At 27.8% G+C, this 18,363-nt stretch overlaps 1 protein-coding gene across 1 annotated transcript; it reads left to right on the forward strand.

Annotated features, from left to right (window-relative positions):
- Nucleotides 1-3,117: 3,117 nt before the first annotated feature.
- LOC101501963 (fatty acyl-CoA reductase 8-like) lies at nucleotides 3,118-16,450 on the forward strand. Its single transcript, XM_073365054.1, has 9 exons — nucleotides 3,118-3,280; nucleotides 3,424-3,527; nucleotides 5,115-5,317; nucleotides 5,417-5,517; nucleotides 7,019-7,211; nucleotides 15,444-15,525; nucleotides 15,643-15,891; nucleotides 16,004-16,062; nucleotides 16,201-16,450. The coding sequence occupies exons 1-9, from the start codon at nucleotides 3,202-3,204 to the stop codon at nucleotides 16,355-16,357; spliced, it is 1,227 nt and encodes a 408-aa protein (XP_073221155.1). The 5' UTR covers nucleotides 3,118-3,201; the 3' UTR covers nucleotides 16,358-16,450.
- Nucleotides 16,451-18,363: the final 1,913 nt, after the last annotated feature.

Raw genomic sequence — 18,363 nt, forward strand, 5'->3', positions numbered from 1 at the left:
ATGATATGTGATATATTGTTATAATGGCTGTGTTGAATCTATTCAAAGTGTGAAGAATAAATGTTATATGTGATATGGTGTTATAATGGCTGTGTTGAACATATTCAAAGCGGGGAAAATAAATGTTATGTGATATGGTGTTATAATAGTTGTGTTGAACATATTCAAAGTGTGAAGAATAAATGTTATGTGATATGTCGATAATAAGTTAGTATCGCATTATATTTTATTAAAGTGTCCATATTTATGCATTCATTCATAGTCGTGTGGTGGTGCGTCCATAATTGGTTGGACCCCACAGGGGATGTTGAGTTAGTGGTGTTGCTTGGAAGGACCCACGAAGCTCGAGTTAGTGGTGTTGCTTGGAATGACCCGAAGCCCTTGCGGGGGGAGGCGATATTCCTGAATCATTACATTGGCATATAGATTAAGTCATAAGGTTTGTTTGAGTATGCATTGAATTAAGTGTGATTAATGTTTTATAAAGATAAATGATACATTGTATCCCCTAATAATTGGTTGGTTGAAATAATGTTATTAACTATGTATATATTATACTTATAAATTTGTATACGATTGTATTTGTTCGTTTGAGTGAGTCAATGTTAATAATGAATGAAAATGTTAATAATGAATGATGTGGATATTATGGTCATGAATGTACCTGCGGCTAGTTTCGGGTGAATTAATATGTGATATTGTACTTGTTTTTATTACTGTACCTCTTAATTGTTTGGGTGAGTTAATGTTATTAATTACGTCTATCGTAATGTTATATGTTCATTGTTAGTGTATCTTGGTGAGTTGTGATTCTAACTGTTAAATGAAGTAAATGATTTATTTATATTTTGCTATAACAACTATGTATGCATGCATATTTGCTCTGTGCTTGTTATTTGGAAACGACCCTTACATTTAACAGGACGTCACATATAGTGTTACTTGAGCGAATATCAACCTAATAAGAGAAATGCGAGAAAGTACAATAGCATGCAGTTGGAGGCTCCGAGATACTTTTGTATCGGTGTTAGACTTGTTTGGTGAGTTTTCCACAAGTCCAAAGTTTGTGACCAACTAGAATTTATGTTTGGGTAGTAAAACGTCGAGAGTTTTGACTCTAGGAGTTTCTTTTGTTTAATGTATTAAATTTACTTTTAGTAATTGCAAATACTCTGATTATTATTTTTGAAATATAATTAAAATAGTTATTAAATGATTTTAAAGTAAATGAGTACTTAAGATAATCATAAATAAATAAAAATGAATTTGAAATTTTACGTTTAGAATTTCTGTTAGTTAATGTCCCGAAAAAGCGGGATGTTACAGCAAAATGTCGGAACGAGTTCACTACTACTTTGTACGATAAGAAAGTTAAAGATATTGATTATGCGAATAAATTTTTATCGTCTTGCTTTTAAGGTTATACACATGTTTAAATTGTTGTAGAGAAAATCAAGAAAAATAGACAATTTATAAAATTTGATGAATGTTTTCTTAAGGATTAGTATGAGAGACATATTATTGCAGCATTTTGTTGTTGTCTAATTATTAACTGTTATTTATATTATTTTCAAATAAAAATCTTTTAAAATATTACAAAATACAGAAAATTACTGTTTTTAAATATTTTTAAAAATAGGTTTTCATATTATTTTCAAAAACATGTTTATTATTATTATTTTTAAATAGATAATTAATTTATTATTTAATAATTAAATAATAAAGGTGGTGGCCGAGGCGGTGCTCCAGCAACAACCGCAACAGTCGGCGGCCGTAGCTGGGCACGAGGCCGGTCTCCACTAACCACCACTCTATTTAAATTAATAATATATTATTTTTAAATTATTATTATTTTTAAATAAAATAAATATAAAATTATGTTTTATTTAAGCAAAAAGCATGTTTTTTCTTATGAAAAAAATATTTCTTTTTTAATAAAATAATGTTTTTTATAAAAATAAATCATTATATAAATTATATCTTCGATATAATAAAAAAGATAGTAACAAAAATAATATTTAAAAATTCTGATTTTTCAAAAAATTGTTTTTAAAATAATAAATTTTAAATCAGTTGTTAAAAAAATAAATAAAACTAGTTTTAGAATTAATTAATTTTAAAATAATTAAAAAACAATTTTTAAATAGTTTTGTGATTAAAAAAATATTTTTTTGAAATAATTATATATTATTTTCTTAAACTATATATTTTTTTTAAATGTTTTATTAAACGGGTTAGATTAAGTTAGAGCGTTGATAGGCCGAATAATAGCCTCTGATCTATTCCCACCTCGTCTGAACCTCTATATGTAACATAGGCTAATTTAAAAACTTTGAAAGTTGCCTTTTGTACCCCTCAATTAACCCTATACCCTCTATTTAAAAATTTGATGTTTGAAATGTTCAAAATACCCTTAATAAAATGTAAAAATCAAAAAGTTCCCTCGTACCCTCCCAAGTTGTGTTTTCTGAAAAAGTGAGTGCAATTGAATTTTTTTACCGGAAATTTCAAAAATAAAATTTCCGATATTGATTTATAACTACCGAAAATTTGAAATTTTTTAGATGTTCACCGAAAATTTCATTACTCATTGAAATTTCTCGAAGATGTGACCATATATTAGACTTGAAAAACAAAATTCTTCTCATTTTTACAATTACAAACTTATTTATTTAATAAAATAAAAATAATTACAATATTTTAAAGGTTAGATTTGAGATTTTTAATCTGCCTCCGAGTGCATTAATTTGAATTCCGGTGGTCTATATTTCAATTTGAAACGTTTTATTAACTAGCTATATATCATAGTCTCTCTATCTATCTATATACAAAGTCGACATTCCACAAAATTGAAGTTAATCTTATTCACGGTATCCTATATTAAAGTTAATCTTATTTAATAGGATGGGCAAAAGTCTCTGATCTATTTCCAGCTCTCCTGGACCTCTATTGTTAACATAAGTTAATTTAAAAACTTTTGATGACGTTTGATTTGCCTCCGAGTGCATTGACTTGAATTCGGTGGTTTATATTTCAATTTGACACGTTTCATTAACTAGCTATATATCATACACTCTCCATCTATCTATATATACAAAGTCGACATTCCACATAATTAAAGTTAATCCCATTCACTATATAATATATTACATAGAAAGAAAAATATAGCTATGTTTTACCTTATTTTACCTTATTTTTGCAATGGAATTGGGAGATATTCCTAAATATTTTGCAGGAAAGACCATTTTAGTTACAGGTGCAACGGGATTCCTAGGAAAAGGTACATGATGTACATTTCTACTCAATGTTCTAATCCTTGGAAGCAGAATTTATATATTTTTTATGATAAATATAAAAGGAAGTTATATTAAGGGGTAGTTGAAGATTGGTTCAATATAATTAATAATGTTTTTACTTATGTAGTTTTTGTGGAGAAGATATTAAGGGTTCAACCAAACATAAATAAGTTATACCTTCTTGTGAGATCATCAAATACTCATTTAGCTACTCAACGCTTACACTTTGAGGTATGCCATTCTCATAGTTGCTCAACAATTACTTCGGTTAAAAATTAAATGCTAATAATGGTGTATTTTGTTCATATAAAAAAAAAATACTCCAAAAATCGGAGTTTATATTTCATATTGATTTCATTACCTGATCATTTTATAAAGGATGTAAAAAATATATTAATTGAAAGACTTTCTTTTATTCGATTTTAATTATATTTTAAAAACTGTTCATTTTAGTAATTATTTAATATTAAAATAATAAATTTTGTTGACAAATATTCTAAGTATATATTTGATTTTACACGTAAGAATCACATATATTTGATTTCACAAAAAAAATCGTAAGAATCATATTCGATATTAAATTTAGTAAGAATCAAATTCGATATTAAATTTAGAGAAATTACACTATATAATTCTTACAAAATCACGATAATTTACCGTGACAATCCGCCTAAAACTAAACATGCAATAAAAATATTGATTAAATTTGATAAAAGAAAAGTTAATCTTGAAATGCAAGTTAAACATTTGTCAATCCAAGGTCCCCAATAGCTATATGTGATCTACTAGCAAGGGAAATGGAGTAGCCTATTTTGTTGGTTTGCTATATTAATTATACATTGACATTTCTGCTGTAATTTTACTGCACATATATAATCTTAATATTCCTTTAGCTTGTCTTTTTAAAGTTCTTTTGCAATTTTAGTCCCTATATTTTTTTTTATTGATTTACGAAATTAATCTTTTATTTTAAAATTCTGACATTTTTTGTTCTTTTTATGATTTTTTAACTAAAAAATGACAATATGAAATGTTTTAAATAACGTTATATATAATAATATAAACTCATTAAAACACATGAAATTGGAATAAAACATAGAATTATCACGTCATTTTATAGTTCAAAAATCTGAAAGAGATATCAAAATTGTCGACTTTTAAAATAAAGGGATCATTTCTGTGAATTGATAATAATAGAAAGACTAAAACTAAAATTAAACCAAAACTTTAACATTCTTACTTTAGTCATACTAATTGATAAATAATGAATAATAAATTAAATTTTAAGTGAGAAGTTAAAAATGATAAATCCGATTATTGTTTATCATTACACTCACGTTCATGGTTGCGTTAAAATATTAACTATATATTGGAATAATTAGTTGGTGAAATAACCATTATTTTATGTGTTTACAAAGTATATTGAGTTATTTTTGTAATCCCTTAGTATTACACCGCTTATCAAAACAAAACTGTTGGGAATAATTAATTACTTAATTATGTAAATTACTTACTTAGTTGAACTATTCTCTCTCCTTTTCTAAATATAAGATTTTGTTGTTGTTGTCTCTACGAGATCCTTTTCAAATTTTTAAATGTATTAATTATTTTTTAATATATTTTTAATTATATTACATATTTTTTAACAATCTAAAATAAATATTTTAATAAAAACATTAATTATTTGTCTTCCTAAAAGATAAACTTATAAAATCATAGCAATTATCAAAAAAATTAATATTACAACAATTTTTTTTAAATTTCATAAAAAATGTCTTATATTTATGGACAGAGGTAATATTTATTATATATGTATAGGTCTTTAAGAAAGACTTGTTCAGGTTGCAAAGAGATGAGAAGGGTGAGAATTTTGGTACTTTCATATCCGAGAAAGTTGTTGTTGTTGTTGGAGATGTGTCTCTTGAGATGTTGGGAGTAAAAGATGCAAAGATGAGAGAGGACATGTTGAAAGAGATAAATATAATAGTACATTCCGCTGCCACCACCAGATTTGATGAGAGGTTATAAATTATAACATTGTGCACAATATTTAAGCTTAAAAAAATAGTAACAATTTACCAAAAAATTAGTATCTACTTTTTATATATTGTACTTTTCAGATTTGATATTGCAATGGCCACAAATACAATGGGAGCTTTCAATGTGTTGAGTTTTGCAAAAAACTGTCTCAAGCTAGAGATTCTTTTACATGTATCTACGGGTAAGACTATGGATGTGTTTGTTGTAGAAGAAGAAAAAAATTGATTTCAGCATTTAATATATTTAATATTTTGAAGATTACGTTTGAGAGAATTTTAAAAAGAGAATAAGTTACTTTTTGTTTGTCTATCTATTGAAAATCTTTTTTTTCAAAAATAATTTCATCCATAGAAAATTAGTTAAAGAGAAACAATTCAAAACATATATAATTATTAATAAATTAATTTAAGAAATTATATAATTAAAAAAAGAATAATAACAAAAATTTCATTAAAATTATATAAATAATATAAATAATGAAATAAAATTATAATTTATTAATATTTACATAACAATAATAATAATAAACTTTAGTAACACTAGCTTTAACTCTCAATAATTAAATTATATAATTAATGAAATAATTTGATAAAATAAAAAAACCATGACACGACTAGTCAAATAAACAATTTCAAAAATAAAAACACGAGTAACATAGTATATTAAATGAAAAAAATTACCCTTTTAAGAGAAGTATATTTCATTTGTTAAAAAGATTAAATTAAAATAATTTTTTTATAATTTTAATAGTAATTATATTTTTAATATTCTTATTTGAATATATTTTATTTTCTAGATTATATAAAATAACACAATTACCTTTGTGATAAAATCATATACTTTTTAAATATTAATTATTTATCTTTATATTTTATAATTTAGTATCAAAATCTATTTTTAAAATTTAATAATATTTCAGTTTTTAATATTTTAAATTATAATTTATAAGGGTTGATGAGTAAATTATGATCTTTTGTTACTCTATTAGCTTCTAACTCGATTTGTATCCAATGTAACAATTTTAACTAGAAAGAAAAAATATGATAGAATTTAATAATAACTTTCAATATCTTTCTAGTTCATCAAAAGTTGGATTGAGATAAAATAAGATAGTTTATTTGATCATTTATTTCTTGTCCTAATTACCAAACAGATCCTAAATAACAAAATTTTTAAGGCAAGGAAGTAATAATTAGTAAACATGAAGAACCTTGAAATTAAATATTTGATTAGTGAAGCACCAAAAGAAATAAAATAAAGGAATACAGTTCATTTTTTGAGGTATATTTATTCCACATATAATTAATTGATTTGTTTCAAAAAGATTAGTAATTTCAGAGTATTTGTAACTTATTGAAAATATATAGTAGAAATTGCATTGTATAATACATATTCTTTTAAGGTTTTTTTCTTACGACAGAGTGATTAATTTTTTATTTCTTAAATTGCTCCAAAGGGAGTCTTATGTGAGCATTACTTCCCTCAGTACTCTTTTTATGAGATTCAATACATAGTAGCAAGATAGTAAAAAATAAGAATTAAAATTTAAAATGGATAATTAAAAACTAAAAACTAAAATTAAAAATTTAAATTTAAAATTGGTTTTAATTTTTAAAAATTTCAATACATAAAACTAAAAATCATTTCTAATGAGTTCTTATCTATTTGCATTTCTATTTTAGCTTATGTGTATGAGCAGACGAAAGGACTTATTAGTGAGAAACCCTTCTTTATGGGTCAGACACTCAAAGGCTCGTCAACATTGGACATTGAATTAGAAAAGAAGTTGATAGAGAACAAATTAAGTGAGCTCGAAGCACAAAAGGCCGATGAACAGACAATCGACATGGTTATGAAAAAGTTTGGAATTGTAAGGTGAATTATGAATATTCTATACCGCAATAGTAGACAAAATTGAATATTGTGTCAATTGTTAACTCAAATTTATAAGAAAAATAGACACTACCTTCTTTTGAATATAAAAAAAAAAAAAAAATATTGTCGCCACAGAAGAGATTATTGGGGTGAGATACATAATAGATCATTCTCTTTAATTTCATGGTATTGTATAAAGTTGGGCAAGAAGACTATCAATAACGTCGACGTTCCGAGGATAAAACAATTCAGTCAAACTGTATCAGACTCCTCATGCATTGTAGGACCCCTTTGAGAATTATCCATTCTAATATGGCATTAAGAGCACTCGCAAACTGATAAACTAGGATATTAGGACAACTAAGAGACCAAATGATCATTTGTTTTATGACTACTCATAAAATCGAAAAGACAGGAAAAAAAAGGAGAAGTGATTCGAAAGTGCGTCAAGTTGAAGAGGAAGAAGAAATAAAGTTGAAAACTACATTCAACTTTATTGTGCTCCAACTTTGACGTTAACGACATTCGTGTAGTGGTAAAATGGTATACGTCTACCTCATCACAAAACTGCATACTCATTGGGGCACACCCCAATAATTCAACTTCCTCCTTATATATACTAAGATTGTGTATAATCTATCCCATGAGGAGAGACTCTAACTTTTTTCAATTCACACGTTAATATACTCTATGTTCCAACACAATATATATATATATATAAAGATAAAAATAGGTATAACTTTTAGTGGAATCAAACTTGACATTAGACATCTAGTACATGAGATCGTCCCATTCGCACATGAATTTCCTAAATAAAACACTACATTTAAGCTTTATAAAAAAAATAATTATATTTTTAGTCCTTGAATTTTATTTTTCTTTTTAATGCCTATTTTGAAAAGCTTTGGTAAAAATTTGATACTTTAAGTCCATCACAATAGTCTCTATCAAATCAAAATATGAACCAAAATTAAATAAGTTTGTTTAAAAATTAAACTTGAAATGTCATAATTTTGTAAGAATTAAAAACATATTTAACCCTATTTTATATTCAACAAAGTATATAAATTTAAGTGGTTAATGAGCTTCAGTTGAAGACGAATTGTCGGGTGAATCCAAATTCAAATATTAATTAAAATAAATTTTAGTCAAACTTTACTTATATCTCTTTAAACGAAGATTAAAAGAAGAAAAAGTAGTATTTCACATGTTTAATATCCTTTTGGGCCCCTAACTTTTTGCCTATAATTGTTGATAAACTTATGGCAAATTTGCATGGATGGCCAAATACCTATGCATTTACAAAAGCAATGGGAGAGATGCTTGTAGCAAATATGAAAGATCTACCTTTGATTATTATACGTCTAACTGTCGTAACTAGCACTCACTTTGAACCATTTTCAGGTTGGGTCGATGATGTGAGGTATTTAAAAAACTTATCTATCTCTTTCCTGTTTTTTTTTATAATATCGTTGTACTTTTATTATGTAATGAATATCATGTTTTGTCATTTAAATAAAACTCAATTAAACACTATTTCGATCTTTTAACCTATATGTTGTGCAACTTTGGCATGTAGTTATTCACTAATAATTTGAATACAAATATTTTTTAAGCACAAACTAAGAAAATATGAAGTGTCAAAATAGGATAATCATCCCAATAAAGTTGGTATCATTAACTTAAACCGACAAACTCCATAACAAAAAAAAAAAATTAAATAAAAAGAGAATATTAATGTTTTGTGGCTTACTTCCACTTGGTTAGGTAGGACCCATACATCAAACATATCAAAGCACTAGATCAGACAACTAACTATCAAAAAGGAGGACTTAGTACTAGGTACACATTATATATTCATATCACACATACCACACCACCATTCATGTCTATATAAGATCAAATCCCAAGGATAATAGGGTGAAATGAGTAAACATCGGACCCAAAAGACTGAGTCGACCTTGACCTCAATACACGTTAGAAAACTGCTAAAGGTAGGCACAATTAGTGCTGCCTACATGTCTTTTGACCTAGTTATCGGACATAAGATCCCCATGGAAGGCACGATGAAAATCCCATATCTCATGGAATGGTAGTGCTTGTGTTATGTGGACGCGCCTACCGAATTTTCACATTAGTATGACCATAGCTTCTGAAAGTGCAGGTCACACAATCATTGTATGTCACCATGTTCCCATCTGCGTCGAAGCTCCAACACCATAGGAATGTCTCGTTGTGGTGCTCAATCTCAAGTTTGGCCTATAGGTCCTGACCTGATGCCCTAGGAAAATGGGGGAGGAATGAAGCTTGACATATGCAATATAATAAAATATTCCACATACACATGACAATATGGGCTAAGATTGAGGTACAAGTGTAAAATGGGATGAGGTGTAAAACAGAAATATATAAATATATATCACAAATAGTTATTCACATAACACACCATCTAGAAATATTTCTCTCAGATCAAGCCTATCTATGATAATGCAGTCTTAAGTATGTGTAGGCATCGACCTTTAAACGTTGTCAAAGACATCCTCCAAGAAATTAGATGTCACTTGACCCCATTACCACCAACATCCTCCCAATTTTTTATGTCCAAATACGTCCAGACCCTGAAAAAGCTAGCTAACAATAATCCCCTTTGGGATGAAATTGACGAATCAATATCGTGTGCCCATACATACAAAAGTGGACTTCACCACACAAATTCAATATATGATTCTCAATTATGACCACTCTCTAAACTATATAAGGCCAACATAATCTCACAATAATCTTATGAAATATTTCCTTAGTTGTTTATCTCTAGTAGAGTTTGGGCCTATATATATATATATATTAACAATTATACGTTAATCATCCCAACATGTACGAAATCTTACCCGATTTGTTTGTTGACACAAGTCTTGGAAAAATTGTAGTAAACAACCCCTAAAACTACTTCCCTTCTAAGGTTCATCTCGAACGATACATTTGACGATAATCCTGTTGATACTGTAATTATCGATAATTCGTCATGAGTTTGAATATATTTTAAAATAAATTTTAGGATAACCTTAGGGTATTACAACCACTAGGCAATGTCATATTAAGTTTATTTAGGGTATAATCATGCCTTCCAAAAATATCCCTAGTAACCCCCTCGTAACGACATAACAACCTTAATTTGAAACGAAATCCTAATTCGGTATAACAATATTTATCAAAAGTTTTAAATCAATTTTTTTGATAGTTTGGGCATACCCTTAATATCCTAATAACCTTAAGAAAGTAAAGAAATAATTTTGAAATTACTTCCTTAAATGTTTTAGTATAAAAACCTAACTCCTCCAAACAATCGAACAAAACCTTATTGCACTGATAACATTTTTGAATCGGGATCGAAACCTCAGAACCACTCACTCACACAATTTCTAGATAGGGAGACTCTGGATTCCAACAGTTTAGATAGAGAGGAATTGAGGAAATGGATGAGAATTTCATATTTTGCTAAGTGAATCACTCTATTCTAGAATCTCTCTTCTTTTCTTCTGGCTTAACTAGAACATGCCATGTGTCTCAAGTCAGCCCAGGCCTGACATGTGTCTCGTGATGCCCAAGCTTATTGACAAGTCTACTGAATTTGTCAGGCTTGACAAGGGTGAAAGTGCAAACATAAGAAATAGTTGAATTGTATTTAACTAGGTTGATAATTTTTTAGACTTTATTAAATTGATCCAGACTTGATGATTCACGTGAAGTAGAAGTAATAACAAAACTAAAAAGTGCAAGAGTAAATTGACACAAGTAAGTTATCCTGGTTCACCACTAACTTGGCTAAATCTAGTCCATTCACTTAGAAGAATTTAATTAATAAACTCAACAACTTGAATTACAAAGTACCTGATCCTCCAAGCCGGTCTTCTCAAACAGCCTGACAACCCCAAAAGTTTTAGGAACACACACTTTGACTCTACTAGTCAAGTCTTCTCCACACAATCTCACAACTCCAAATTGTTGAAAGCACACTAACACCATTATCGGGTTTGAATACAAAGGCTTGGAACTTGAGTAGTTTCTTCTAACAAACTGATTATAACAATGTCTATCACACTCTAAAACAGTACTTAAAAAATATTTCTCATTCGAACAAGTATTTCTCTCTTTGACCTCTAAGTTGAATTTGGAATTTTGAACTTGAGTTCTTATACTCTTTTCTGATTTTTCGATTATGTTTTTCTTCATCCTTGAGTATCTATTTATAGATAAAATTAGGGATTCAACTTAGTCTTTATTTAATTCTAAATTGTATCTTTATTCCTAGCTTGGTCAAAAATGATCTAATTAAAAAATAATTTTGTACAAGATGCTTTTTGATAATATGTTCTTTAGCCAATTCTTTATTTATGAATCCAATCTAAGCAGTTCTTCTAGATTGATTATGTTTGTATTTGTTCAAATTGAGTTTGTAAATCGTTCAGATTGATTCAGTTCATATTTTGTTCAGGTTGAGTTTGTAAATTTTTTAAATTGAGTTTGTAAACTTTTCAAATTGAGTTTGTAAATTCTTCAGATTGATTATGTTTGTATTTTGTTGTAGATAAATCTTGACCAAATCTTCTTTAAATCTTGACCATATCTTCTTTTCAACTTTGTCAAAGATTTTTTTCAATGATAAATCTGAATCAAATCTTATTTTAGATTTTCTTTAAAAATATTTGACCATCTTCTTTTTCATTTTGGTCAAATATTTTCTTCAATCATAAATCTGAATCAAATCTTACTTTAGATTTTCTTCAAAAACATTTGACAATATCTTCATTTCAACTTGGTCAAAGATTTTCTTCAATCATAAGTCTGAATCAAATCTTATTTTAATTTTTTTCTTTCAAAAACATGATCTTCTTTTATACTCTGTGAAGCTGAATATATTGTTCTCATAAAATACTTTTGTTAACATCAAAACTTTAAATATAAAACCAACTTGGTTTCAACATGGAGTTTGAGTCAGCAAAATATGCTTAACGAGTTCTAGATTTTGCTTAGCTAACTCATGTCGGCCAAAACACAATTTTCTTTCTTCTTTCCCATGTAACCTTTCTTAATCAAGAAGTTAGCTTCTTAAGTTAATGCTAATTCGTTTTAAACTCATCATAACACTTAATGATCGATTCTAAATGCATTATAACCTGTGTAAGCGGAAAATCAGGCTATTACAACACATATTAAGACAAAATAAATGTAGGCAAGTTTAGTCATTTTGATCCTTCATTCGTTAAATAAAAATAAAATTCATTTAAAACATGTTTTTGGATTTTTAAGGTTCAAAAAGAAAAATATTATTATTGTATCTTGATTTTTCTAAAAGAACCAAAGTTTTCTGAGAAAAATAAAATGGTTAAAGAATCAAATATTAGAGATGAAGTGACACTACAAGAAAAAGTGTGATTACTCACAACATATTTTATCTTTACATGCGGAAAAATAATGGGTAATTTATAAATTATCCACGACTTGCTCACATACACAGGTTTGTAGATAAATCGCCCGTAGGTAACTTCTTATCCATGGAAATGTCTTAGATACACTTTACCCATGACCTTTCAGTGGATAATATCCTCATTGCATTTATGTGGATAATTTACACACAAATTATCCACGAGCAGTTCCACTTTATAATAGACAAAATATTAATAACTATATTCACGTTGTTACCGTGGGTAATGTTTCCACAAAATTTCCATAAATTTACCCACAAAAATAGTATTTGAAATATTAATCAATTTACCCACAACATATTTGTGGGTAATAGCTGTGCAGTTAGAAAATTAAATATTTATTTCAAATAAATTTTTTGTTTTCATACAACTGTCAATACCAATAAATAATTTCTCAATTATATTAAAAATACAATATAACAATTAAAGTTTAACCATATTAAAATGTCATTATGTTAAAACAAAATATAGTGTTATCGAAATACAAAATAACATTACTACAACTCTCAAAAGATGTAGTCACAAAATGACATTAGAAATCATTACAAGTGTAAGTAAAAGATGTGGTCATAACAGTATATAGATAATATCACTACAAGTCTAAACAAAAGATGTAGTGGTAACTAAAAAACTAAATTGTCACTAAAAATCATTAGTCATCACCCTCATCAGTGTCATACTCATTCTCCTCATAATTTAGATTAAGACAACGATGAGATGACTCAGTCGGATAGAAGCAACATTATTTGTCAATGTTTCAAACTTCATAAGGAACTCTGCATGGCGATGCTCTGCCTATTGAACTACCTCCTGTCAACACTGCTTTGTACACGAAGAAAGCAAGCAAACCAACAAACAAACATACATACACACATCCTCACATATGCATTCAACAATTCATTGCCTTATTCAAAAATGTCACTTATAGAGTTGCAATTGGAAAGCAAGCCTAGTAATTGCTAGCATTATATTATTCTAAAACAAGGGCGTGTTTGGGTAATCAACTTGTAATATTTATTCAATGAGCTACTATAGGAAGCTTAACTAATCACATATTAATAAACTGTTACGGGGAACTTATTAGCTCAAGGACATACCATAAGTTAATTTTTATAAGTACATTTAAACACTACTAATATAAATATTGACGCCCCAAGATAAGTAAAATAAAATCTTGCATCAATCCCCTAAATTGCTTAATAATTTCAAATTAGTAAACACATATATGGAGTTAATATTGACCCGTACGTCAATGTTATATCTATGATTAAAAAGATAGATTTTAGTATAACCAATATTGTGCCCGAAGGTTGGCCAAAAATCCAAACACTTTTCACACACAAAGGAAAAACATAAGCAATACAAAATATATATGCAAAACAAAAGAAAAGGAAAAACAAAAGCAGTGGAAAGAGAGAAGCAGAACACCAACTTTATGATGCAAAATATACCACCAATTTAACCAAACACAATGCATTTCAGTGATGCAAAACAAAATTCATTTTAATACGCTTAGTGGCAGAATAGAATATTACATATCCCATAAATTATATTCTCCCGTTCCAAAATAATTGACCTATTTACAAAAATAATTTATCCCATAATAATTAACCCTTCTAATTTTCAATGCACTTATTATTAATTATACCTTTTAACTAAAACTACTTACATAATTTTCAATGTAATAACTTTTACTATACATGTATTACATTGATAATGCACCAATACCTAATAAAGATAATTTGTTAAAAGTAGTATTATTTGTCTTTAATTTATATATTTTTTTTAATATGTGTGAAATAATCAAATAACTCAATTGTTTTGGGAAGAAAGGAGTAATTCATATGTTTTATGAGTATAAACTTTGTATGATGCCAATCAAACATTATTGTTAGATTATTAAATTTTTGTTATTTTATAAACTTTGAAGTCGTATAAAATATAGGATTAAATATATTTTTACTTCTTAATTATAAAATTTTAACATTTCAATTTTAGTCTCTATAAAATAAAAATTTAATTTTTAGTCTCTATAAAATTATAATGCATAATATTTTAATCACTGCTGGAATATCAACATTTTTTACGAACATGTTTACATTATTAGAAAAAGTCCCTCCACAAAAAAGAGCACAAAATTTGATTTTATAGGTCCATATTTGTTACTTTTAACTTGAGATTATATATTTTTTAAAAATATACTTAATTTATCCTAATTTAAATTTTTTTAAATTTTTGTGAAGAAACATTTTGTAATATTCTAAATATGTTTGCAAAAAATCATTCATAGGTTTTAACGTTGAAAGACAACTAAACATATTTCAATTTAGCAATGACTAAAACTACTTACTATATAATTTAATATGGATTAAAAGTTATATTTTTATTTTATAAGGACTAAAGTTAAAAAGATAAAATTTTATAGAAACTAAAAATATATTTAACCCTAAAAGATAATTTGTGCTTTTTTGACACTATAAAAAGTCATACAGTAACGATGCATCAAATAATTATTAATTTATATAAAATAAAAAGATGCATCAAAATTAAAAGCTGGTTCTTTTGACAAAATTCAAGTAACTTTCTAATAATATGTTAGTTTACAATATGAAAAGGCACACGTAAATTTTTATAGTTAAGTTAAAATTGGGAATAAAGTGATATTTATTTAATTGTTTTGAAAGGATGAAGCAGTAAGTTTTATATGAAATTACCATTCAAGAATTCTTATAAAATTTTGTTATCGTAGAGCTCTTAACTTCCTTATTGATGGGTACGGTAAGGGAATAATAAGAAGCTTTGTTGGTGTTCCGGAGACTGTATCAGATATTGTGAGTTTCATCTCTTCAATTATTCTATATTTCACTTTTTTTATTATTTAGTTTCTATAATTTATAAATGTTATGGATTTAAATTTAAAACTAAGGAACTCAAATTAATTCTTGTAGATACCCGTGGACATGGTGGTAAATTCCATGATAGTAGCAATGGTGGCTCGTTCTAAGAATCTTTGCACGAATTTGATCTACAATATTAGTTCTTCATTGAGAAATCCAATCAACTTTTCTGATTTTCTAGATAACACGTATTGCTATTTTAAAAAAAATCCATGGATAAATAAAAATGGAAAACCGGTACTTATTGCAAAAAAGATGGCATTATTCTCTACAAGTATGGATGAGTTTGACCCAAACAAGGTATTTGTTAATAAAACTCGTTTTAATTTTGTATTGTTGTTTATTGCATAAATTATGTAAATTGCCCCTTTATGTTATGATTGTTTACTTTTTATTGGCTACACTTTTTTAGGGATCAAAGATGGAGTCAGCGATAGAACTCTTTAGACCTTACACTATCTTTGAGGGCATGTACGTACCATATACTCCATCCCTCCCTAATATTTGATCCTTTTAGTTTTGGTATTCATATTAATAAAAAAATAATAAATTTAATGGATATTGTATCACACTAATATGTATAAATTTGGTACAATTTTTTGAACACAGCTTTGACGATCAGAATGTAGAAAATTTACGGATGGTAGCAAAGAGAGCTATTGATGAGGGATTTGACTTTGATCCTAGAAATATTAATTGGAAGAACTACTTGATGAATGTCTATATTCCAGGTGTAATGAAATACTCTATGCGAAGTAAGATGTAATATGGAGCAAGAGTATCCCTTTATGCACATCAGCTTTTCATACGCAATTTTAACTATTCATCTACTATTATGTTACAATAAAATGATATTCAATAAATGTAATAATATGAAACCATTATATCTGAGTGAAAAACATTTCATGAAACTATTACTACGCGAAAAAATCTATTTTACAGCGCTTTTTTTAAACCATTTACAGCGTTTTTTCAATAAAATAAGCGATGTACTATTTAGCGCGGTAAAAAGATACAACAACGTTTTTTAAAATAAAAAAGCACTATAAAATAGGAGGATATATTGCGCGCTTGTTATACTCGTTTTACAATGTTTTTTGAAAAAAAAAACGTTGTAAATGGTGCATTCAATAGATGTATTATTATGCACCTATTACAGCGCTTTTTGCATATTATATGGCCTATATAAATGCAGTTACACAAATAATAAGCTACTGATAACATTATACTAATATATAGTACACATATCTAACATTGGAAAATGGAAACCAAGGTCTAAATCTGATTTCAAAACAGAACAGATCAACAAATTTCAAAAAAGAATATATTTTATATGATTTATTATGTAACAATTTATTAGTTTTAGTGACAACAACAAATTAATAAATACAGTACCTGAGACAATGTATCCAATTTTTTATAAAGGAGGAGTAGTAGATGGCCGCACAGTATGTAGAGGAGAGGAGGGTTCCCATAGTAGAGGAGATGAGGAGTCGTAAATTTTTTTTTATTTATTTAAAGTAAATGATTTTTATTTAAAGTGAATGATTTTATAGCGCTTGTGTAATAAGCGCTCTAATAGGTCCTTTAATTATGTGAAAGCGCAAGGCCTTTACAGCGTTTTCACAAAAAGCGCTTTAAAGGCCATGTAACATAAGGTGGGAGCGCTACATTTTACAGCGCTTGTGTTTAAAGCGCTCAAAAAGCGTTGTAAAAGCTATGGGAGAGCGCTTCAATTTACAGCGCTTTTACAAAAAGTGCTGTAAAAGCGTTGTAAGCATTATATGCAAGCGCTATGTGACCCTATATGGCCCTACAACAGCGTTTGTCAAAAAAACGTTGTTGTATCCTCCGTCATTTTTTAAAAATTCTACAACAGCGCTTGTATTTATTAAGCGCTTTAAAAGACGCGCTATAAAATATCATTTTTGGCGTAGTGTGTTGTATTTGTATTTAATATTGAAATGTCCTTTTTTTATTTATTTAAAGAATTTAATGGCGAAACTCACATATAATAAGTGTGAAAAAAAGGAGTACCACACATTCGAATATGCACCCCAACATATTAAATATAATTGCAACCTCTTACTATCCTAGCTTCAATTTACGAAACATATTGAAATTTAATCCATTGTTGACTTGGATTATTAGCCAAAAAATGGAAGATGATGGCTTTGCAGTGGTGTACATGCGCATACTCCGACAATCAAGTCAATTTGTGTTTTAGAGCGAGAGGTTTTAGGTTAGAATAATATGTTCCTTTTCACTTTATTAGGAGTCCTTTTGTGGGACATTCCTTGTGGTTTTTAGATGAAAATTCTTAGTGTCGCCAGATGGGTGATTTATGATTTTTAGGTCATTGTCTAATTCGAGAATAATGGGATGGATCACTATCGACTAATTTGAGAAGACGTTTAAGCTCCTCTTTTCTTCCACGAGGATCTCCTATGGAGAATTTTGAATGCCTTATGCAACTCATGACCTCTAGGTCACATTTTTTGTGGAGATTTTCAACCGTTGGTTGAAAATTGTGCTCTTGATTTCTGTCAATAAATCAAAGGAAAAATTGATATATCCCTTTCTTCTTCTCACAATCATCTTTTCTGCGACAAGAGCATAATTTTTCCTACAAATGGTGAAATTCTACCGTAAGATCCAAGCTGGTTGCATGTGAGTTTCTTATCAAATCCACCATTCTTTTTATTGCATTTCTTGAATATCATTGGGTAGTTTGAAAATTGTAACTACATTTTCTTGCTTTGATTTGAAGAA

This window comes from Cicer arietinum, chromosome 2 (assembly GCF_000331145.2).
Source record: "Cicer arietinum cultivar CDC Frontier isolate Library 1 chromosome 2, Cicar.CDCFrontier_v2.0, whole genome shotgun sequence".
In the NCBI taxonomy this organism is placed as follows: domain Eukaryota; kingdom Viridiplantae; phylum Streptophyta; class Magnoliopsida; order Fabales; family Fabaceae; genus Cicer; species Cicer arietinum.

Excerpts from the sequence above, each read along its gene's own strand:
- LOC101501963 (XM_073365054.1), top strand. The coding sequence starts at position 3,202 with ATGGAATTGGGAGATATTCCTAAATATTTTGCAGGAAAGACCATTTTA. Across the intron at positions 3,528-5,114 it reads CTCAACGCTTACACTTTGAG|GTCTTTAAGAAAGACTTGTT; the intron begins GTATGCCATTCT and ends ATATATGTATAG. Across the intron at positions 15,892-16,003 it reads ATGAGTTTGACCCAAACAAG|GGATCAAAGATGGAGTCAGC; the intron begins GTATTTGTTAAT and ends ACACTTTTTTAG.